This window comes from Salvia splendens, chromosome 2, assembly GCF_004379255.2.
Source record: "Salvia splendens isolate huo1 chromosome 2, SspV2, whole genome shotgun sequence".
NCBI classification, from domain to species: Eukaryota; Viridiplantae; Streptophyta; class Magnoliopsida; order Lamiales; family Lamiaceae; genus Salvia; species Salvia splendens.
Window position 1 is genome coordinate 41,751,354 of NC_056033.1, and position 23,129 is coordinate 41,774,482.

General features: G+C 35.0%; 4 protein-coding genes and 1 long non-coding RNA gene across 7 annotated transcripts; 2 read left to right on the forward strand and 3 right to left on the reverse strand.

The window, feature by feature from the left end:
• The first annotated feature begins 3,301 nt into the window (after nt 1–3,301).
• On the forward strand, nt 3,302–4,208 carry LOC121770331. Its single transcript, XM_042167082.1, has one exon. It carries the CDS (start codon nt 3,564–3,566, stop codon nt 4,059–4,061), a length of 498 nt encoding a protein of 165 aa, XP_042023016.1. The 5' UTR covers nt 3,302–3,563; the 3' UTR covers nt 4,062–4,208.
• A 3,173-nt stretch (nt 4,209–7,381) lies between these two features.
• On the forward strand, nt 7,382–10,869 carry LOC121792920. The gene is made up of 10 exons (XM_042191060.1): nt 7,382–7,438; nt 7,880–7,974; nt 8,034–8,109; nt 8,187–8,243; nt 8,647–8,916; nt 8,999–9,384; nt 9,467–9,566; nt 9,648–9,701; nt 9,786–10,004; nt 10,088–10,869. Exons 2-10 carry the CDS (start codon nt 7,916–7,918, stop codon nt 10,382–10,384), a joined length of 1,518 nt encoding a protein of 505 aa, XP_042046994.1. The 5' UTR covers nt 7,382–7,438; nt 7,880–7,915; the 3' UTR covers nt 10,385–10,869.
• A 6-nt stretch (nt 10,870–10,875) lies between these two features.
• LOC121792922 (chaperone protein dnaJ 10-like) lies at nt 10,876–14,571 on the reverse strand. Of its 2 annotated transcripts, none has more exons than XM_042191061.1 (11): nt 14,140–14,571; nt 13,970–14,065; nt 12,904–12,963; nt 12,635–12,717; nt 12,364–12,523; nt 12,102–12,231; nt 11,784–11,942; nt 11,534–11,712; nt 11,381–11,461; nt 11,212–11,307; nt 10,876–11,126 (listed from the first exon to the last, which is right to left on the reverse strand). In XM_042191061.1, the coding sequence occupies exons 2-11, from the start codon at nt 14,054–14,056 to the stop codon at nt 11,067–11,069; spliced, it is 1,095 nt and encodes a 364-aa protein (XP_042046995.1). In that variant the 5' UTR covers nt 14,057–14,065; nt 14,140–14,571; the 3' UTR covers nt 10,876–11,066. The 2 variants fall into 2 exon arrangements, with proteins under 2 accessions (XP_042046995.1, XP_042046996.1); XM_042191062.1 differs by having other exon boundaries at nt 14,136–14,571.
• A 475-nt stretch (nt 14,572–15,046) lies between these two features.
• Nucleotides 15,047–17,773, reverse strand: LOC121792923 (UDP-rhamnose/UDP-galactose transporter 2-like). The gene is made up of 5 exons (XM_042191063.1): nt 17,317–17,773; nt 16,989–17,173; nt 16,152–16,352; nt 15,696–15,857; nt 15,047–15,612 (listed from the first exon to the last, which is right to left on the reverse strand). The coding sequence occupies exons 1-5, from the start codon at nt 17,444–17,446 to the stop codon at nt 15,256–15,258; spliced, it is 1,035 nt and encodes a 344-aa protein (XP_042046997.1). The 5' UTR covers nt 17,447–17,773; the 3' UTR covers nt 15,047–15,255.
• A 1,998-nt stretch (nt 17,774–19,771) lies between these two features.
• On the reverse strand, nt 19,772–21,202 carry LOC121792924. 2 transcript variants are annotated; one of them, XR_006048960.1, is made up of 5 exons: nt 21,072–21,202; nt 20,473–20,749; nt 20,283–20,397; nt 20,114–20,205; nt 19,772–19,966 (listed from the first exon to the last, which is right to left on the reverse strand). It is a non-coding gene; the product is annotated as an uncharacterized LOC121792924 (long non-coding RNA). The 2 variants fall into 2 exon arrangements; XR_006048959.1 differs by having other exon boundaries at nt 20,114–20,397.
• Between the last annotated feature and the right edge of the window lie 1,927 nt (nt 21,203–23,129).

The following is a 23,129-nucleotide window of genomic DNA, read 5'->3' on the forward strand; positions in this document are numbered from 1 at the left end:
CGTTTTTGCTACATTATTTAATTTTGACGTATTAGATTTGGATAAAAAATTACTATAATTAATCAAACAAAAAACACGAATCATCAATAGTGGCGTTTGGAATATAGTGTATTTATTTTCAATCATACCATCATAATTATTCATCAAACGTATTATAAAATCGTAGGTGAGTCAACAGAGATCATAATTGTGTACTAGTATAATCTTTTTTAGAAGAATAACTTTATACAAACATTATTTTATTAAAGATTATGAGAAAAAGGAATGGATTCATTTTCACAAATAGAAGGTAGTATAATGTAACGAACCCAACAAGAAACAGTCCAACTATTCTAAACACGCTTAAATCAAGTGCCAAGCTGTTTATTGTCAGTTTGTCACTTAGACTTCGTGACATACCTAACTCTAAACAAAATTTATTTTTGAATTACAATTGGTAAATAAATCAACATGTCGTTTTAGTTTTTTTTTTTTCCAGTTAAATCAGGCACAATATGTGCTTTATCTAAAGTCAGGGAATTAATGAACTATAAAACCCAATCATTATTTACTAAAATTTACAATGTGATACACTCCCCTCATTTTCTCTCTTTCAGCCTCGCTATTTACATGCTACCCTTTTAAGAGATCTCGAAATAACCATTACTCGATATTTTCCACACCGGTGTTAGTCGCAGTATTCCTCACCATGTGCTCGCTCCTTGCCGTCTTCATCGTGTCGTGACTCCGTGATGAATGATATATCTGCCGAGTATTTTGTTTAGTTGTTAGATTATTTTATTAATGGACTTTGATATTTTCAATTTTTAGGTGCATGTAAATGAAATAAAATCATTGATTTTACAGTTAAAATGTTACCAATAATAATACGACGATATAGTGGAGTAAGAAAATACTCCCTCCGTCCCGGACTACTTGCACTTATTTCCTTTCTGGGCGTCCCAAGTTATTTGCACTCTTTCCATTTTTAGTAAAAATTATCACCTACAGCCGCAATTGTTGACTTTGCTATACACTCATTCCTTAATCTCCGTGCCGAAAAGGAAATGTGCGAGTAGTCCGGGACGGAGGGAGTATTAGGTTGCATGTAAGTGGACTGGACTGGACTCAATTCCACTTGATCTGGCCCAATATCTCAGCTGCCAAAAGCCCATATTAGGCCCAATATAACTAAATAATTTTTGTATCAAATCCTTGTCTATACTAAAGTCGTGCATTTAATAAAAAAATAAAACTATACGGCTATGTCATATTACGGCTTCCTACATAATATAGTACTTATTTTAATACAGAATCCAAAAAAATAAATAGCATTATTTAATGGAGTATTTAAAGTGTAAAAACTAAAGTAGTACTATTGTTTTGCTCCTATTATTTTAAAATCTAAATTTTAAAAAATAAATTCTAAAAATATAATCAAATTAATATTTATAGATTTCTATGTTTTAGAGATGTGTGGACTGTAATGAGGGTTCTAAATAGCGTGTTATCCAAGAAATAAACTTTGAATCCTCGGTACTATATTCGTCAATGGAGGGCTGTAATCAACTAATCATAGTATAATACTAATTAATAATTAATACTGAGTGATAAAGATAATAATGTTTACTATAACAAGGTTGACTAAACCACACGCCACCTCTATAAATTAATTGATACTAAACGGCCATATTACACACAAGATTATTTGGGATTATTCTTTTTAGATTTCTATTTTAAGAATAAAATTTAATATTTTAAATAATTGATAAATTATTAAAATGAAATAATTAAAGATTTGAGAATGATTTAAACGGCCATATTACACACAAGATTATTTGGGATTATTCTTTTTAGATTTTTATTTTAAGAATAAAATTTAATATTTTAAATAATTGATAAATTATTAAAATGAAATAATTAAAGATTTGAGAATGATTTAAAACTCTTATGTATATACTACTACTCCATAATATATCTACTAAAATAAATTTGCGTGAGTAACTATAATGCGACTATAATTTTATTATCCGACTTTATCCAAAGGGTGATGCTAAATGGTCATAATGTGGTCGGCCATAAAGAGTTAATTTAGTCCATTTATATGTATAAAAAAAATTAGAATTACCGATATAAACTTATATGTGTGTGAATGGACTTGTGAGTTGATACTTATCTTTGAATTCCATTACGTAAAACACATTAATATCACGAATTACTGTATACGTTGAGCAACAATCAAGAAATGGCAGTAGTAATAAGTTGAGCAAAAACTACGAAAGAGCAACACTAACATGTTGAGCAACATATAATGAATATAATATAAAAGTAAAATCAAGTAGTATTAAACCAAAAATTTGAAAAAAAATCAATTTTTTTTGTTATTTAATTAATTTATGGCAGGCCATAATGTGGCCGCATAGCTTTATTCTTATCCAAATGCATCACAGTCCATCATTCCCTATCATCTTACTTGCACTCGATTAACTATCAATTAACTATGGACTTTTGCAGGTTACAAGAGTCGTTATATCAAACTTAATTTTCATGTGTCACATTGGCTTTGAATATACTGCTAACTATATATTCATGCACATCACCAAGTCAAGATTGAGACGGAACAGTTTATCGTGGTTGAGTCGTATTCATTTTGTTCAACTATAGTAATTGAGTTATTATTATTCGGTGATATTCGATTTGTTAGACAAGATTATAGTGTGACAAAATATGAAATCAACCCAATTGAGTTTTGTCTAAGATTAAATTGGTTTTAAGAAGAAATGAGATAAATTATCATGATATATATACAATACAACTTTGAGATCATGATCATGGAGATCATGGAAAAAGGCAAACACATTTTATTTCTCTACTCGCTAAACTTGCACTCCTTAATTTCCGTGTCCAAATGAAATGCGCCAACTACCGTGTAACATACTTACAGGTATTTGATTTTAGTTAGCACTTTAATGTATAATAAGGATTATATATTATACATTAAACTCGTTGTTGATGGAATTCAAATGATATTTTCAAAGTTTATAGACTAAAGTGATAGCTTCATAAAGTTGGCGGACCATGAAAATTGTTCCATAAATAATACCCTCATTTAATTTTTTCTATTTTTCCAAAAATAGACAACATATAAAAATATACTAATAGAAGACAAATAGACTAATTTTTCACACATTTTATTTAGCATATCAAGTCAAATTACGAAAGGACGAATAACGTAATGTTTAATAAACTAATTTCTGGTAGACTATAGTATTAGTTCAAAGAGTACAATAAGATAAATAGATTTAAAATGTGACATCAAATAGCAATATCTAAGCCTGCAATTTAATCCAGTTTATTGATTGTTCTAGATATATTGGCACATGATGTTGTGTGTGTCTCTCTCTAGAAATGAAGAACAATCAAAGTAAAACAGAAACAATGGCGTCGCTAGTGTTTCTCTTTCCAACGCGTTTTTCTTCCTTTCAGATTCAATACAATATACAGTTAGTTATACACACACACATGTATATAACCAACTCAATTTCAGCCCTCACCAAAATTCAAATTCAAAATCAATCAATTTCATGGGCATCTGCATCTCCTCCAATTCCATCTCCGCCTCCGCAACCGTAATCGCCGCCACCGGAGAGCTCATCCGCCTCCCCCTCCCCACAACCGCCTCCGAAGCACTCCAATCCCTAAATTCCCCCCCGAATTCCTTCTTCCTCTGCAGCTCCGACAGCCTCTACTTCGACGATTTCATCCCGCCGCTCTCCCCCGCCGACCGCCTCGACGCCGCGCAGATCTACTTCGCCCTCCCCGCGGCCATGAAGGCGAGCGCCGCGATGGACCAGATCGGGCGCCGGAAGAAGAAGGCGCGGATCTCGCCGGCGGAGGAGGACGATCCGCAGTCGAATCACTCTGTTACGTATAGGAAGAGCTTCGGCGGCGGTGGTGGAAAGACGGCGGCGGCGGTGTCGAGATCGGGATCGTTGAGGAAGCTAGGGAGATACTCTTCGCGGCGAGCTATGCAGGCGGTTAGATCGTTTAAGAATAAGCTCTCCACCATTAACGAAGCTTGAGCTTCATATTTACTGCTTGATTTTGTATTAATTGTAAATTACTAAAGTATTTCATTTAGCAACTAAACTTCTTCACTATTTCATTGATGCAAATTGTAACGCAATGCAATTTAGGTTTTGACGCTAATTAAGATTATTAATTATAGAGTTGATTTGTTACACTCTACTCTTGTTACTTCCTACTTTAATCATCACAATTATTCTGTTATTGCATGCATCTAATATTTCCATTCTACGTAACTGATTTTGGGGACAAATAATTTCATCGCTGGGATTTAATTTGACTAAATTTAATGTATATTTTGGACGTCAATCAATATAAAACTTGTGGATTGTCCTGAATAGCTCGACAATTCGACATGTTATGCTCCAAAATAATCCAAACCCGAAAATAGCTCGACAATTCGACATGTTATGCTAAAAAATAATCCGAACCCGAATAATCCGACCCGAATTGAATAAGTTGTCATCCGATAAAAACAGTTTGAAATTACTACTAGTTGTTATCATTATTTTATTTTTAAATACTTTTTAAACTTTTGGAAAGTTAATAAAAAAGTGTCTGGCCCAACCTAAAAAAACGTTTTTGGTAATACTATTATTATTATTTTTTTACTTTTCATAGCTATTTTCAATGTCTATATTTTAGTAGTATTTATTTACTTGTAGAAATAATCTTCCGACCCAAACAAAGTGGGTGGACCAACAATGTGCAATTATGAAGTATAAATTTTAATGGTTGAAATTTATTCTACTAATTCCTTTTGGAATGAGGGCCATTTATAATAAAATAAAATAAAATAGTAGTAGTAGTAAGGAATGAAGTGGAAGTGAATTATGAAATTTTGTAGGTATGTAAAGTAAAGATTTGATAGCCAAAAAAATAAATTTGGGCCCTTCAAACTCATTATTGTTGCCAAAGCAAGGGCTTTCCACCTTTCTCATTTGGGCCTTACATTCCGGCCCGATTTTGACTTTTTTTATATATTGCTTGCCATTTCTTCTAACTCATTCCTTTGTTTTTTGTCCCTTTCACATTCATTCATCTCAATTTCGGATAATCACCATTTATAAAACCACTATTTGCTATTTTGCATTATCTACAATTTAAAAAACTATTTACTTTTTTCTATTTTTGTGATACAAACCTCACGTTCTACTAACTTTTTACACTATTCGTTATAAAACTAATACTCCCCTCGTCCCACTTTAAGAGTCCCGGTCACTTTCACACTCATTTTATAAAAATGATAATAAATAGTTAAAGTGGAGAAATGGTAAAGTCAGAGAGAGAATAATGAGACGGAGGGTGTATAAAAATGAGTTTTACATTCCACTTACCTTTTCCATTTATTTTTCTTTACAAAGTCAAGCAATTTCTTAAAACACTTGCTCAAAATGACTCTTAAAATGGTGGGCGAAGGGATTACTATTTATACAAAATGTTTCATCACTGTTCATATACATACTCCGTCCGTTTCAAGGTAGTTGAGACATCTCTTTTGGGAACGAGATTTAAGAAATTAACGTGTTAAAAGTTAAAGTAAAGATAGTAAAATACTACCTTGGGAAGATAAAGTTTTTATTCAGAAAGGAAATGATTCAACTACATTGGAATAACTTAAGAACGAGTACTACTCAACTATCTTGGGAGACTGATCGAATATAAAAAGTTTGAAGTGAATCCTGATTAGTAAGTTACATTTGGACAACGTCAACCTTTTTTTTTTGTCTACATGAGGCAATATTGTTTCATATTTTTATAAATATCCCATTATTATTTTGTGTTGGTGTAAAATGTTTGGTCATTGTTACAATTTTTTGCACACAGATGAAAAGTTAACTATGCTTAAACATACATGTCAGAATGTATTAAACTGAACTGTGAATACAAAATAATGGTGAAAGACTTCATATGATTGGTATAATTGCCCCTAATTTTGGTATAAACTACTTCCACCTTTTTCATTGGATCTATAATTCTATATACTACATTGGCCAAAATCAGTTACTGTATTATTGTTTCGATGAAATATAATATGTTCAACAATCAATTAATACTTTTATTTTCGAATGCTACTTTAGCTATCAATTCATACATTTGATAAACTGATTCAGAGCTTTTTCGTTCATTTTTATTATCTTGAAAATTCAATCCCAAAAAGAGCTGTATTTTAATTACAGCTGAACTTTAACCCAAATAGACTTGCTTGCTTTGACCAACTTCATTAACTTGATTTAATCATACTGTATTTTAATGTACAAAATTATAATAGGGTATTAATGCATCAATTACAGCTCATATTTGATAGACTATGAAAATCTCGAATGATGTCTTGATTAAATTTCAAGATATGTGTGCTATAATAATAATAATAAAAAAGTCTAGGGATAAGAAGAAGAAAGAATAATCTTATCTCTAGGCAATATTGTAGTTCCTAGGAATAAATACGAGAAAGATATTTCAACATCCAAGTAAATCAATTACTATTGCTACTAGTACTTATTAAGAATAGTTTAGTTACTAATTGTTTTTTAAAAATAATAATTGTTTAGTAAGTTAATGTATATAGTTTTAATTATATACACGAAAGAAAATTCATGTTTGTCATCTAACATTATGATAAGAATAGTATGTATTTTTACACGTATAGTATATTACTATTTATTATTATAATCTAATATTTTTACTTGCGTTGCAATTAAAGGTTGAAGAAGCAAAAAGTCAATTATTCACGAGGGATTAATCTGTCCCAGAAAGTTATCTCTTCTCCAAAAGATAAAAAATTTATAATAGGCCAAATTGTAATAAAAATTACTTTCTTCTGATCTAATTTAAGTGGAGCATTTTTTATTCGGTATGAGAATTTAGATGTTACGTAGTTTTATTTTGTGAATTAAATAGAGAGAAAATAAAGTATGAGAAAATAATAGAGATGATGATGTTAGACAATGTGTCACTTAAAAGTGGAATGAACAATGAACGAGAGTATAAAGTTTAGTCAAATTCATATCTGTTTTCATATTCTTAATATATTCATATTTTCAACCAATTTCCTTTATGAACAGGTAATATTATTTAATTCATTGACAATAATGTCCACGTATAATTTTATTGACAGTCATACAAAATAAAATTCCATCGAATAATACCATCATATGATAATTACGAATAGATATAGACCTCATAGTATAATTTCCAAGCCGGTGAGACCAATCAGAATTTAACCAAAATTAATGATTTTTTCGATAATCTAACCTATACAGTAACCTTTAAGAATAGATGAACGAAGTAATACTGTAACATCTCAATCCTATGAGCTAGACTGAGTGTGTGTGAAAAAGAGAGAGAATGAGTGAGGGAGACTGCTGTGAAGGTGATGAGCTACTTCACAGTCCCACTCACCTACTCTATTTACTCTCTATTGTTTTGTAAATGGAATTTGATGAGAAGATGGAATCAGTCTCTAGCATTTTGTACTAGTTCTAGCTCACTAACTCAAATCTAATCATCCCCTCTACCATCATTACTCCCATCCCTTTTCATTAATTACTCATTTCATTTTCTTAATTGCAGTCTTCATTTCAACTAAAGATCCCATTTTTATGTTGACCCATTTTTGTTTACACCATTCTTGAATTGTTTATTGCTCCTAAATCTGTAATCATTTATTGCACCCACTCTTACTCTACACTCCCTACATCTAATATTTCTTGCTTCTTGAGAGGGGTTTTAGATTACAATTTCATATATCTCTCATTTCAAGTTTTCAACCATTTTTGTGCTGTTTCTTCACAATCTTCTTTTGCTTTCTTAGCTAGTGTTGTTGTCGGTGGACGGTGGCGCAGCCTCAATGCCGCCGCCGGACTTACCCTCTCCTCCTCCTCCTCCTCACTCCCTCACTCTACAAAGGTATGATTTTTAATTAACATTTGATTATAATCATGAAGCTAATTTATGTTTGGTGATAGATATGGCGGTGGGATTCTTAGAGATCATGTTCTCAATATGTCACCAAAACCCTCTCAACATCCCAATTCTATGACTGTGAGTGATTGATTGATTTGAGTCTCCTTCTCTTTTGATGCTTTATTCTTGATTTTGATTGTGAATGATTTTGCTAGGGTTTGGCACATTTGGGGAAAACATCTAATAGTAGTGGCTCAGATACTACTTCTAAGGTAGAATCTTTACTTTGTCAATTCTACTTTGTAGTTTGCCATTGGATAAATCAACTTGTTTGTTGGTTCCAACACTTGAACTGTGAATTGGGATAGTGCCTCGACCCACGTTCAAGAATCGGAGGCTCGTTGGGTTGGTTTATGAGCGAGTTTCAGTAGTTTCCTTGCTCTCCATGGCTGTACTATTGCTTACCTTATCTATGATTGGAGAAGAATATGTATGTATATAACCAGACCAAAACTATAACTATCTTGAAGTTTATAAAATTGCACTTGTTCTGATTCTTCGAGTAGCAATGAGCTACGGTTTTAGCTCAAAAGAATGTCATGAATATGTATGTATATAAGCAGTTCGCCTTTGAGAACTTTTTATACTTAGTTGCACATTGATTGTTGACTGCAGCCTTCTGCCGAACTGGTGCAAGAGATTGCCACACTTGAGGTTGAAATATCGCGTTTGGAGCATCATCTTCTTTCCCTCTACCGAACGGCTTTTCAGCAGCATCTCCCGAGGGTTACAGAAGACTTAGTGGAAACACCTCGAGGAGGAGGTCGATTAAAGCAGCCATCTCAGAAAGATCGACAATGTGAAGACTCCCCAACAAGTTCTTTAGCTGGACCGCATGATCTGGCTCAAGTTTCATTTCAAAAGTCATCATCTTATGCTGGAAGGGTTGATATGCCTCGCCTCTCATCTTTATTAATTTACTCTTCCTCAAGAACATGCATGTTTATATCTCGTTTCGTGAAAAAAGTTACAGGAGAAGCAGAGGGCTTATTCCCAGCAGCGTAGTCTTGCAGATCATATTGGAAATTCTCGCATAGATGATGCCCTAACTTGTCCGGCTAGGCTGTCAGAAGACATCATAAGATGTATATCGTCGATTTACTGCAAATTGGCCAACCCCACGGCTACTGAGAAAGGCTGTTCGGTTTCATCTACTTCATCTTTCGGCTCCTCCACCACGTTTTCTCCCAGAAATTTATCTGGAAGTTGGAGTCCTCAATGCAACGAAGAAGTTACACAAAGTTGTGATTTTGAGCAGGAGAATGGACCGTATGCTGGTATGGTAGAAGTACTCAAGTTATGCGTTGACGATGAAACTTATAAACATGCTGATGTAATGCTTCAGAGATTCAGGTACTGATAACTCCATAATCATATCGTCTCGAGCAATATTCTCCTTTACAAGCTGTAATTAGCTATAGTTTCATCACTGCAGATCTCTTGTAAAAAGTCTTGAGATTGTCGAGCCGATGAAGATGAGACGCGAAGAGAAGCTGGCATTCTGGATCAATATTCACAACGCATTGGTGATGCATGTATGGATTTCGAAACCTTTTTGATGGATACGGTGAATATAATTGAATCTATAACCAACATTGTCTCGATCTTCGCTGCAGGCTTATTTAGCATACGGGACTAAACAATACTTGAAAAGTAGTTCGATTGCGAGAGTAATTTGCTAAACTCGACATGTTTCCTTTTCGCGTTGATGAACTTTTTTTGACGATTGTTTAATTTGGTGATTTGAATCTCAGGCTGCTTATAACGTTGGTGGCCATTGCGTTAATGCTTACGACATACAAAGCTCCATTTTAGGGATCACATCGCACTATTCTTCACCGGTAAGCCTTCTTCAGACACTTGTGTCTCCGAAGAAGGTGAAGGGTGGGAAGAGCAGGCATGCTTTCGCCATTGAATACCCGGAACCCCTGGTTCATTTTGCAGTTTCATCGGGGGCGTATTCAGATCCCGCGGTATGTCTATGGGCGATTCGTCACTTGTTCTGTTATACTGAGCTGTTGCAGTTGGTTGCATTAAGTAAGTGAATTAATTGCAGGTTCGAACTTATAGAGCAAACAGTGTGTTTGAGGATATGAAAGTAGCAAAGGAAGAGTTTATACTAGCCAATGTTTATGTTCATAAGGAAACAAAAGTGTATCTGCCCAAAATACTTTGCTACTACGCCAAAGATATGTCGATGACCACGGCTGCGCTCGTGGAAGTGGTGAGCGAATGCCTGCCTGGAATTCAGCAGAAATCGGTGAGAGCCTGCGTTAAGGGTAGGCCGGAAAAGTACGTGAATTGGTTGGAGCAGAGTTCGTCGTTTCGATTTCTAATCCACAAGGAATTATAGCCAAATCCATTTTTTTAATTATCTCGTAACTGTATTTTTATGTATAAACTAGTGTTACACCCGTGCGTGCAACGATGATTTGCGAAAAACAGGGGTGTCTTTGTTCTGAGAATAGAGATAAGTAGCTAGTAGGGTGAAGGTGATGGATGTATCATCCTCCCTGCCGCACAGGAAGAGCTCGGAGACTGATGACCTTGTGAGCCACACAGCTCGAGGGGTAGCCGAGATTGGGATCCATGAATCCTCGCAGCTTTCTCAGATAAGGAGACCCGACATGACCAAGGAGGTGCATGACGGGGTAGCGTTGTAGACGAATCCCGGAGTGTTGTTTACGTAGCTCCGTTGGGCCTCAAATTGCACCAACATCGGCACCGGCACGAGACCAAGAAACCCCATTGGGTTGAATACTGGAATTGGTGTTTTTTAATGTTTTTTTAACGAGAATCAATAATAGTTTTATATTTAGAAATTCCTTACCAGCTAAATTGCGCTTTCTCGTCAATATTTTGACCACTTCCTCTTCTTAAATATCAATCTATAAATGCTCTAATGATACAATATAATAACCTACCTAGATATATATACCACTTAGTTTAATAGTGACAACATAAGTAGGAAATACTAGTAAACAAGTAGATACAAAGTGACAAAAAGTTTAGAATACCAAAATTAAAAAGGTTGATCATTGTCCCTGACCCTGAGCACCTGATGCCACTGGGATATTCACACTTGTGGAGGGCTTCTGTAAATGTCAATAAATATGAAAGTCATTAATCCAATCTGAAGAAATGAGTAAAATTATATTTTCCATTCTAACCAAAATCCACCTCTGCATTCTGGCTGCTTGCCTCATTTGGACCTGCTTTGATGCTTGGAACATTTGGTATATTGTCAGTTTCATTTCCATTAACTTCCTTCGCCCTCTGAAGAAATAACAAAACATTCAATATAACCGAGATGAATATTACTAATATATATGAATATGCATTTGCTCACCTGGAAAATTTTGCCCAGGGTTTTCAAGGCCTTTGCCCTTACACACAGCTCTTCTTTCTTTGCATTGCTCTCTTGAAGCACCTACCAAGATAAAATCCATCAAGGTGAATGACAACACGAATAAAGAAATCGAAAGTGAAACTCTTCAACAACCATCTGACAAACGTGGGAGAGTGTGCCTTCAATGTCCGCCACGTTTAGCTTCCATAGGGAATCGATCATCAACTTCCTGTGTGATTGCATGTATTCCTCAAGTTCAGCCTCGGTGTAGTTTCCTTCAGCATTCAGCTGTTTTTTCATTTCTTCTTGCAGCTGAATCAAGGCAATTGCACCTAGCAGCACCAGTCCACTGATAGTTCATCAAGGCAATTATGCCAAACCAGCAATGCTTAAACTAACTAACCTGTGGCAGCAGTTACTTGGGATTTGATGAAGTGTCCTTTATTTCTGAACCACTCAGCAACGAACGGGACGCCCAAATAAATCACCTTCTTTCCAAGCTCTTTTGCCCCCTGTCTTGCATATATATAGCCAATGGTACTCAGCATATCCACACCATATGCTGCAAGGATGTTAAGTTGTTAAGAACATAGCATTTATTTGTGTCCAAGTTGAAGAAATAAAGCCTAAAATGAAGTGCATGGTTTGCAGCATTCCAACATGTTGAGCAACAAAATTTGCAGGTGACCAATTCGGAAAAGATGTAACAATTGATGATTACCAGCATTGGAGAGTCTAGTTACTTCGGCCTCGGCATGAGCAATGAATTCCTCTTTATTCCCTTGGACATACACATTGAGTCGATCTCTAAGTGAATTAGCCAACTTCTCTTCTCTCTCTTTCTGGACAGCCTAAAGATGTAAAGAGTAGAAATTAGAACTTAGAAATATCCTTAGAAAACCATATAGAGCATATAATTAGATAGATGTACATAATACGCTTGAAATGATACGATATACTAGGAAGCATAAGGCATTTAATACCCGCAACTTCTCCTGCAACATTTTTGCATCAATGTTTTCAGACTCTGAAAAAGCATCCAAGGAAGCAATAGATGCCATAGCAAGCTTGCCAATGTATTCCTCAAAAAGCTCACTCCCAAAAAGCATGGCGAAGATTGCTGCAGGATCAATAATTGAGTCTCTGTTGAAAGAAATTAGCAACAAAGAGACACATTCTCAAATGGAGGCAAAGGGTTTGAATAATTTCAGGACAATGTGTTTTGTAGAATGCACATAAACAAAACACACTCACGCTGAGATTCCAGCCTTCCCGTTAGCATCGTATTTTTGTCTTTGTCCAGGATCACTCAGCACTTGATATGCCTCTCCCAGTATCTGATATCAAAGGCAAGACACTGATTGGAAATGTTAAAAGACAAGAACAATGCCTTAATTTGCTGCCTCATTTGTGATTCTTGTAATTAATAGGTAACAAGCAAGAGACATGCTTTAAGTTATCATAACATAGTTTCAACTAGATGCCCTTAAAAGACACATGATAACCATAGTTAGTAGGTCAACCTGAAAGTTCTGTGCAGCCAAAGGATCATTCGGGTTTTTATCTGGATGAACCTGCCTTGCCTACAACATTCAACCATACCCACTTAATAATGCATTTGTAAGTGAAAAGAAGAATGAAAATAAGAGACCTCACAACAATGAGAAATCATGAGGGAGCACGCAAGAACATCAAATCAGTCAAAAGAAAGAATACACAATATAGCAATTAGTTTATTCTAAACTAATCAGGCATCTTTCCTTTGGCCCTTCTCCAACAGTCAATGCTAGAAAAATGCCAGAGAACTCCCATATGCACGGATGAATGTGATAGAGATCAAGATAGAGATCACCGTTATCTCTTGAGATTGTTTTCATTAGTGCATAGATTGTCCCGATATTACACTCCATGTTTCAGAATTTGTTTCCTTGTTCAGTTTTAAGTTGATTTACTTCCCTAGTCTAGAGTTCGTATGAGGGGTACTATGAATAGCTCCTCTTTAGAAGAGCTAGAAATCTCTGAAAGGAAAGTGTTTGGAACGGTATCAGCCGTAGGACTCTTTTGAGGATTATTAGGCCTTCCTCGGAGGATTGTTCTTCTTTAAGTTTTACGTCTTTTGTTTTCGCTTTCTACTTGTTCTTTTGCATTCTTCCTTTACTCCGTAACAGAATGTGGCCTCTCCAACCCTAGAAACATAAAGCACTTGAGGGTGTAAGAAGTGCCAACTTCTCAAACACCTCATTTTACACCACACATTCCCTACACCTAACTTCTACTCCATGTCGTAAAATGGCAGTCCTACTTTGTGCCATCCCTTCTGCGCAAGTATTTAATCAGATTGTTTTCAATGGCACATTGCCTCCAAAACTACCTCTCCATTGTCTACTCTGCTCCTAGATGGCCTCTCATTGTTTCACATTGGCTTTTCCCTCAAATCAATAAATACAAGGTTATTTTCATAAACCTTAGGTTGATGTAATTGTATTGGCATTACATGGAGATAATGAGGAAAAAGGAAATGATTGTACAGTTGATGTTGATACGAAACAAACAACAGCAATACATTTTGGAAGCGAATAGAATGAATACCTTAACGTAATATGCTTTCTTAATCTCGGCATCGGTGGCGGTGGGGCTCACACCCAGCACATCGTAGTATTCCGTCTCCTTCACCATCCCTCACCCCTACAAACTGGATCACATCAAAACGGAGTTGATTGAAGATGAAATATCGTAATTAGTAGATAATCGCCACCTACTTCAACCGCAGCCGCTTGTATAATTAATTACCGAATGTATATGCGATGGAAATCGATCGATCAAACAAACTTAGGAAACACGGCGATGAATCGAAATGGAAATTCGAAATCGAAGGGAAGGAATAGAATTGGAAAACGATGAAGACCTAAGCTGGAAACGGAATTCAATCCATCCGATTGATGGCCGTTTCCCTCGCTTTCACCACACCACGTGTGTGTATGTAATTCAATACAACGCGTTTCCATCGCCTTCCCCATCTCTCTCTCTGTTGCATCTCATTCAATTCATTTATATACATTTGCATTCACTAATCATCAACAATAATCATTTGATTTTCAGATTAAATCATGAAAACTACTATTTTTTTTGTTTTTTCAACATTAACAAAAATGTCAGTTGGTATTAAACAAACTTTGGTATTAAAAAATGTTACTCCACTATAATATTTCGATATTATGAAGATTATGGGTATGATAATGGGTTGATATGACAATAGTATCTTTTTATGCTAATTATAGAAGATTAATCTCAGATTATTGGGTTTTTTCAGTTTTTGAATATATTTGTGCAATTTCAGTTTTTAGAGTTTAATTTTTGTAGTTTTAATTTTGGTTTTTCGAATTTTGTGGATATACTTGTGCAATTTCAGTTTTATGTGTTCAAATCGGTTTTTTCCATTAGAATCTGGGTTTTTCGGGTTTGATTTTTTGAATAATTTACATTTTAATATGATTTGATTTGATTTTTTTTAAAATTAGTTTTTCAGTCGAATGCTACCCTAGACAAGAGAATTGAAAAATATAAAAACTTCATAATTTGTTTTATAATAAAAAAAAATCAACCAAACTCTGTAATTTAAATGAATATAACCCATTCAAAAAGGGAAGCCTTCACTCCAATACCAACTAATCAAATGAAACTATATAAAGCTTTCTAAATAAACAGGTACTTGCAGTGTCTCACAATCAAACGAATTTCTCACTTTTACAGGTAAACTTCCCTTTGTCCTTAATTAAATTAAAATGAAAAAAAAAGAAGATAAATCAAATCTAGTAAGTTACTACACAAATGGTGGTGGTGGTGGTGGTGGTGGTGGTGGTGGAAGCAAGGGGAGGCTACTGCTTGGGCTGACCAAGCTCAATATCCTTGATCGGAGCCGTTTCCAGGCCGTCTTTCAGCAATCGGATTTCCTCTTCTGTTAAGCTGTGCTTTGCACTGGCTATTATCTTAGGCTGCAGCTTTTCGGCTTCCACAGCCCAACTATAGATCACCATGCCCAGCACCGCCACGCCCATCCCCATTATGTTCTTCATTGTAAGCTCGGAATCAAAAAGCAGCCAGCCCAGTGTCAGCACGCACACCGTCTTCATGTGCCCTAAAACTTGGAACGAAACAGCTGAAAACCGCCCAATGCAAAGATACTGGCTGACATTGCAGAACACAGCTAGAGAACACGAAAGAAGTATGAAGAACTGCACATTATTCAAACTCAAGTTAGAAAATTCAAGTTAGGTTAGATTTAGTGCAGTTAGTTACATCAAAATTCAAGCTTTACCAGGGCCCCGGTGGTAAACTTGTAGTCCAGAATTAAGTTATTCGAGAGGTAATAGTCGATTATAGGACCCAGCACAAGGAGGGAGCCAGCTTGAATTGGTGCTGTTTTACTCAATAACTCAAATGATCCAATAGAGTACTTCTTCTGCAAGGAGCCTATTGACTGCATTCAAAATGTATCATTAGTCATATAACTGCAGAAAAGAAACACGGTTTGAAGAGCTTAAACCCATTCTTGTGTTTCTACTCACAAGTTGAGCAATACCAAGGTCAAAAACTCATTTCACAAGATATGTAGTTTTTCAGAGCCAGAAAAACACATGATAAGCCAAGGAGGTTTAAACCAAATCCTCCGTTGCATTCCATATGTCAACTTTGGAAGTTAAATTTGTTAATGTGCATTTAAAAGAAGACTTGCTGTATTAGTCTATTGTAGAAAAAGTGGCAATTTACTCACTATTTGTTGTAGCGAGGTGGAAAGAACTGCAACACAAGCACATATAAAACCTTTGGCATTCACTTTCACGTCGGTCACAGTGCAAACACCCACGCCTATAACCACAACCACAACAGACAATTTAACTTGACTTGAGTATTGCTTACTATGAAGGATCCATTCCAATATGCAGACCACTGGAATCATACTCAATTTTGAAATCTGCACAAAAACTCCAGACAATTAACAGAATCCAGCAAAAGAAATTATCATAGCATGATTAGGAAGGGGGCAAAATACTTGAAATTGGTCAATCCATCAATTAGATTCCAAAATGCCTTTTGAAATTTGTGGTTGCCTAGAAAGAGGTCACACTGGCTACAGAAAATATTTTTACGAATCAGTACAACTGAATGCTTTTCAACATTTCTGAATCCATTTGACTGGAGTTGCACGCCCCTACATATTAACTACGACAAACTCCTGAGTTGTGTTCCTAAATCACTGTAGTTAAGCAATTAGGGTTCATTTGAAAAGGTTTAATCAATGTAGATAGATGTAAGATCAATATACTGATATAGATGAGTGAAATCAATGCAATCATCTTAGTGGATATATAGGTTACTGAGAAGTCGTATAATCCTAACGAGGATTCCCCGATTGTTCAAAAAAGGAAGAAAATTCAAATTTTAAAATTCAAAATTTATAAGCTCTTCAATCAGAAAAGGTAGCATAACGAAATCCACTTATGGAAAGTTACAGATAGGTTTTTATGAAAAACATTAACAGATACAAATCGAAAAACCAGATGGATCTGGTGCAGGAATTCATATGCGAAGAAGATCAAAACATCCATACCTGATAGAATCCAACTGAGTTTAGCATGAGGCTCAAATTCATCCCTGTAATAGACATATTTGCAACAATCGAGAACCAGAGCAGCTCCCAGAAAGGGACGTGCTTCGAAGCAGAAAGCCCCGTAGCATTCGAAATCATGCCAACAAGTGCGGTAACAGCAAAATGGAAACCAGTCAATGTCGTCGCTGCAGCGAGAAGAGAATTCGGTCAATTGCCCTTCAACTATATTAATGCCGCAGATTTGAACAACTTGAGATCCGGTAACAGGGCAATCGAAGCAGAAATTGCACAAATTCAAATCGGAATTTTTTTAAAAAAAAACACTAACCGAAGCTGAAAGCATAGCCGTTGGTGGACATGAGCTGCTTATTCGCCATGATGATTCCGACGGAGCTGATGACATTCATAGCCCAGGCACCAACATCTGAAACGGCTGAAGGTTTCTTCTCAGCTTCCATTTTGGAATAATAATTCTCTCTCAAAACTGAACTTCGCGTCGCCTATTTACTAGCGATGGAGGAGTAGCGAAGAAGCGATCAGCGCTTTGCTGAGAAGGAAATCAAAAAAGGCTTCGAGTGTGAAAGCAAAGTGAGTAGATCCGCATCCGCTACTCGAAGTAAGGGCGGAAATACTGATAGATCGATCGATCTCACATCACAACTCAAACACACAGATTGATGCGTCGCGTGTGTCTGTGTGTGTGTGTGTGTGTGTGTGTGTGAGAGAGAGAGAGAGAGAGAGAGAGACTACTCTGTGTATAACTGATGCGCAAAATTTAATGAGAGAGAAGAGAGAGAGGGCGAATACTTATACGACTACAGCGCCATTGATGACGAAATCTTGAGAAAAAAATTTAAATATACTTTTTCCTTTTCTAGAGCCAAATCCAATCCAATACAATATAGTAACCCTATTTTCTCTATAATTGTCTCATAATTCATCGCGATTTCAAGAAATTATTTAATTTTATTAAAAGATGAAAGAAAAAGATTAATCAATTTGAGTCTATACTATATGATGCTCACTTAATACAAGTAATAAAAGTGGAACAAAAAAATTAATAAGGGTTAGACAAAAATAGCAAAATTGAGATGATTAATAGGAATATGAGGGTCAAATTGTAGTATGATAAAATTATGAAGTGTAATTTTACCAGTTAGACAAATCATATTTATTGTATATTTCCATTCAAATCTTTACATTGAAAATATTTGATGATTCGAAAAATAAAGCTTAGCACATATTCGCATCATCTAATGTAAACCTATCAATGTAGAAAAATTAAAAATAATGCTATACTACTTGAATTTTTTGACTAATTTTTAAAGTTTGCCGTCTCTCTTTTACCCAACCTTGTTAATAATAAGTGTTAATTATTCATAAAAAGATAAAGTTATTTTTAAGTTATTCCCTTTTTTTAGTTTTCTTCAACACAATATGGAATGTCCATATTAATTGTAATTATTCCATCCAAAATTGGTGAATGTAGTTTGATTCATGTATAAGACTAGAAATGTAGATGGATCATAGAAATCTGTGGGTTCCATCCTAAAACCAATTGGTGATAGGAGGAGGGGCCCGATGAGACTTATATACTAGTTTCAGTTTTATCTTGACACCGATGTGGGACAGTTATATGTTATATTTTTAGTTTTAATTACTAACAATGAATTAAATTTGGAAGATAATATACAAAGGGATATGAGGGAAAATAAGCATGTGGAGGATGCTGCAAATTCAAATATAATAGGAGTAGTACCATATTCATATAGACTCGATTTAGATTTGGGGAAGAAAAGTCAGAGTCGTATATTAGTCATAGATCTGATTCATTGGTAGTATAGTATTTGTTGGAATAAGAGAATAATTGCTTCAAATCTACATAAGTGTTTAATATTTCAACTCAATTAATTTGACTTTTTTTATAAAAATTTCATATGCTACCGACTTCCGCCACTCTAATCTCAACACCTTGCTACAATTATTGTTTATTTATTTAATATTAGTACTTCATTAAATAATTCACTCTACACTAAGTCAGATCTAAGGCTAATAAGCAACGCTTAGCATTAAAAAACAATTCATTTACCCTACTTACATATCTCACATCTCATTTTATACTTTTTCTTATTTTATAATCTCCAATATAAATCATGTATATAAGCAAAAATATTAGTAAAATTTTACTGGAATAACAAAAAAAGTACTGGTAATTAAAATAAAATTGAGGTGTTTATCCAGATAAAAAAATACTAAGAAATAATGATACTTTATAAATAAACAAAAATATTAAAATATTATTAATACAACCAAAAATATGTATCTAAATAAAAATGAGGTGTATATCCATGTAAAAAAACAAAACTGGAGAATGTCATTAAAAGACTTCATTGGTCGCTCATACCACAATCTTTACCCAAATATTGCGAATTTTCTTACGAACTTAAACTTGGTCATAAAAATCACAAACTTTATTGTTGTTTGAGATTTCTCATGACTGACGATCCCGACGAAACCAATTCATACGTAGCTCGTCAGATAAAATAGGTGACCGAAAATGATTTCGTTTTCGCAAGCCAGAATGTCTAATAGATCAAAACGACGACATTATGATCCAGCTCATTGATTTACAATTACTAGTAATTTTTAAATATTTTAATTTTTTTTTAATCATAAATCTTGTCTTCTTCTCTAAAACAAATATCGACTCCAGATTTGGTGGATGATTTCAATCATACTTATCGCCATTTTGAATAATTCATCTAGCTTCAACTTGCTACAACTAAAGTAAAGATGAAATTGCAATTAAATGAAAAGCGTTACATATATTAAACCAAAAGGAAGATAATAAGCTCATTAATCTTGGTGGTAAAGGTACAAACCAAGACCAAATCTAGAGCTTGCTCTGCAAAATGCTATCTCCTCTGCTGCTGCAGCCGGATCGGCGATATCGCCATCGCCAGATGACACAGTTGCACCTTCATTTTAAACAGAAACATTTACTACCTAGCTTCAGATGCACGAAATATAAGCCATAATGTATGTCACACACGAATTGTACATCGAAAAAAGTCCATCCTATTCGAAGTAAATCATAACCACATACGCAAAGGAAAGGAACGCACCTCGCCATCCACACCCCGTACAGTCACCCTATAAACGAAAGCCACACTTCCATTCTCTGAGAAGATAACATCACGAACTTCTCCACACCAACCTGCATAAAAGGGTACGTATTTTGAAATATCCCGTGCCTAATAAAACTAGCATCTTTTCGTATTTTGAAAGACTAACAAGTTTGCAGAATTCAAGGGCAAGGAGATCATATCGAAATCTTTTCCCTATGTGAGTAGATTGAATAAATAAGAGATGGAGCTCGTATCAGCTCAGCATTTGGTTCGCCTGGTACCTGCCATAGCCAGACCTTCGATAATTAGCAGTAGCACCAAAAACGACAAGTAAAAGAAGCTACATTGTCACTTACCACGGGATAAATGTGGAGCGATCATCGTTGATCTTGAAAACAGGATCGCGGAGAATCTCAGCAAGAAGGCGAGTGATGCAGGGAGAGTTATCTGCAGGAAACTCACAATTTGAATTGATGGCAGCAGCTTTCTTGCTACTGCTACAATTGAGCTTCAGTGCATTGTTTAGGAACACCGAAGCTGATCTTGGTTTGCGTCTGCCATGGCAACGGGCGGCCCATCACGTGAAAATCGGCTTCTGCTGTTGGCCTTATTTTAGGGAATTGGACGGCCATTCTAACAAAAGGTGTAAGGCAACATGTGTGGTTTAGTCATTTTCTCAAACATGTGTGGTGCAATACATGTAGTGTCGTTGTCAGATTGCAAAGAAACAAATTCAAGGACCAAACCCCTAAATCCAGCCTTTAATTTCAGTTATGAGAAAAATAAAACAGAGTAAATCAACACAATAGGCTGTAAATTCGAACACAATAAGCTCAATTTGAAGCAAAAATGGAGTAATAGATTCACGAAATTCAGAATCCAAATTCTCAAAATAAACCTACAACAATCTGGAGATCATACACATGGGGATCGAAATAAGTGAAAAAGATTAAACCTTCAGGTGAGAGCGTTGAGCTTCAGCAGCTAGAGACGATCGAGTGAAGAATAGTTTGGCTTTCTTCTTGAAAGTGGTGAAAATAGAAGTTAAATGGGAGCTCTTTACGAAGTCATAAAAATGGGTAAAAGTCATTTTCATCTCACTCGTTGTAGTTTCAATTTTCATCTCGTATGTACTGCGACGCGTTGTAAATTCTATTTTCAAAGGCGACGCGTGATTTTTCATTGCGCATGCAATGCGAAGCGTTTTAGTTTCGATTTCCTAAGGCGACACGTGAATATCATCTCGCGTGCAGTGCAACGTGTTGTAGTTTCGATTTTCTAAGGTGACCCGTAATTTTCAACTCACATGCAATGCGGCGCGTTGTAAATTTGGTTTTCTAAGTTGACACGTAATTTTCATCTCGCCATGCAATGCGACGCGTTGTAGTTTCAATTTTCTAAGGAGACAATATCAAAATATTATGCACAAAAAATAGAAATAAAAAAAATATTTATTAAAAATTATAAAGTGAAAATTGTAATATTAAATGATTTATGATTTCGTAGACAAATAATGAGTTATATAGGGAGAAGTAAGTATATAGCAAAAAGAATTTCAAATGGTTCGAATTTATTTAACTTTTGTTAACGTGGGCCAGACTTCCACCTCAGTTTTTAAGGCTATTTACACAACAGGCCCAATTTGCTGGCTAATTAATAATCTAAAAATCAGATTTGATTTGAAAAGTTGGGCCTAGCCCATTGAGATTTGAGCAAGTAATTCGGCCACGTTAATGTTTAACGTTATTTACGTCTGCTTTTGACATAGGATTGTTCCTTGTACTTTTTATTAAGGGAAATTGCCTATAAAATAAAATAACAAGATTAATAATTCTTGTATGTTCTATACCTTTCGAATGACAAATCATGAAGTATTAAATAATTATTAATTTATTATGTAGTTGATTAAATAAAGAACTGATAAATTAAAGAAGAGAGAGTATGATTTTTTTTTTTTACTTTTTTAGTTATTTATGTTCTTAATCCTTTAGGTGATCTGATTTTAGAGTCAAATATACCCTTAAACTAATTAGTTGGTGTTTAAAATTCATCCTAGCACGACAAGGAGGAGGTATAAGAATTCATAGAAGATGAATTATTTATGTAAGAGTGAAAATAGAGAGTAGTACAAAATGAGTGATTGGGAAAGGACAAGCATAGAATAAGTAATATGAAATTAAATGTGAATGGTGATAAGATGAAGGTGGTGACAATATCTACCCATTGCTCCTTTTATCTCATATATAATATACCCATACCTCTATCTATGATCACAGCTTGTCTTATTAATTTCATTTCACTAAAAATAGAACCCCCTCTCCCACTGTCACCCTTTTTGAAATTATTACCTCTTTTTGTCTATCATTTTTCACCTCTGGTGGAACCCCTCTTCTCTCTATTGCAAGGAGTATATATCTTCAACTCTTAGACAAACGTTCTTATATATGGAGTACATATTAATATATCGGTCCCGTGGCCGATCCATGGTCGAAAAATGGAGGGAGCGGAAATGCCCACTAGGGATGTTCATGGGGTCAACCCGTTCGGGTTCGTGCCAACCTGTTTGAATGTCGGGCTATTTGATTGCATGTCATTTGGGTTACATGTCAACTTTAATCATAAATATTTGGATTTTGGGCTAACACGTCGGGTTTTTTTATGATTCTTTTTCCAAGTCGGTTTAAGACGAGTTTGTTATTAAGGAGGAGTACAAGTCAAAATGAGTTGAATTAAGTTTTAGGTAAAAATAAAACATGAGTAGTTATCCTTTAATTCATAGCAAATCTTGAAATAATTTATTATTCAGAATAAATTTATGCTGGTAACTTTCTATACAGTTTTATTTGTTTTGGGGTTTCACTGTCTTGAACTTTTCTTGGTTTTCTCTTTTGAAAATGAAAACATGTTGATTGCAAATTGATGAATAAGGTAGGAAATGTGTGGTTGAAGGCATAATACATAGAAAGTGATGAGGTAGGAATTGGTGTTACTTTGGTTAGAAAGGGAAGAAATT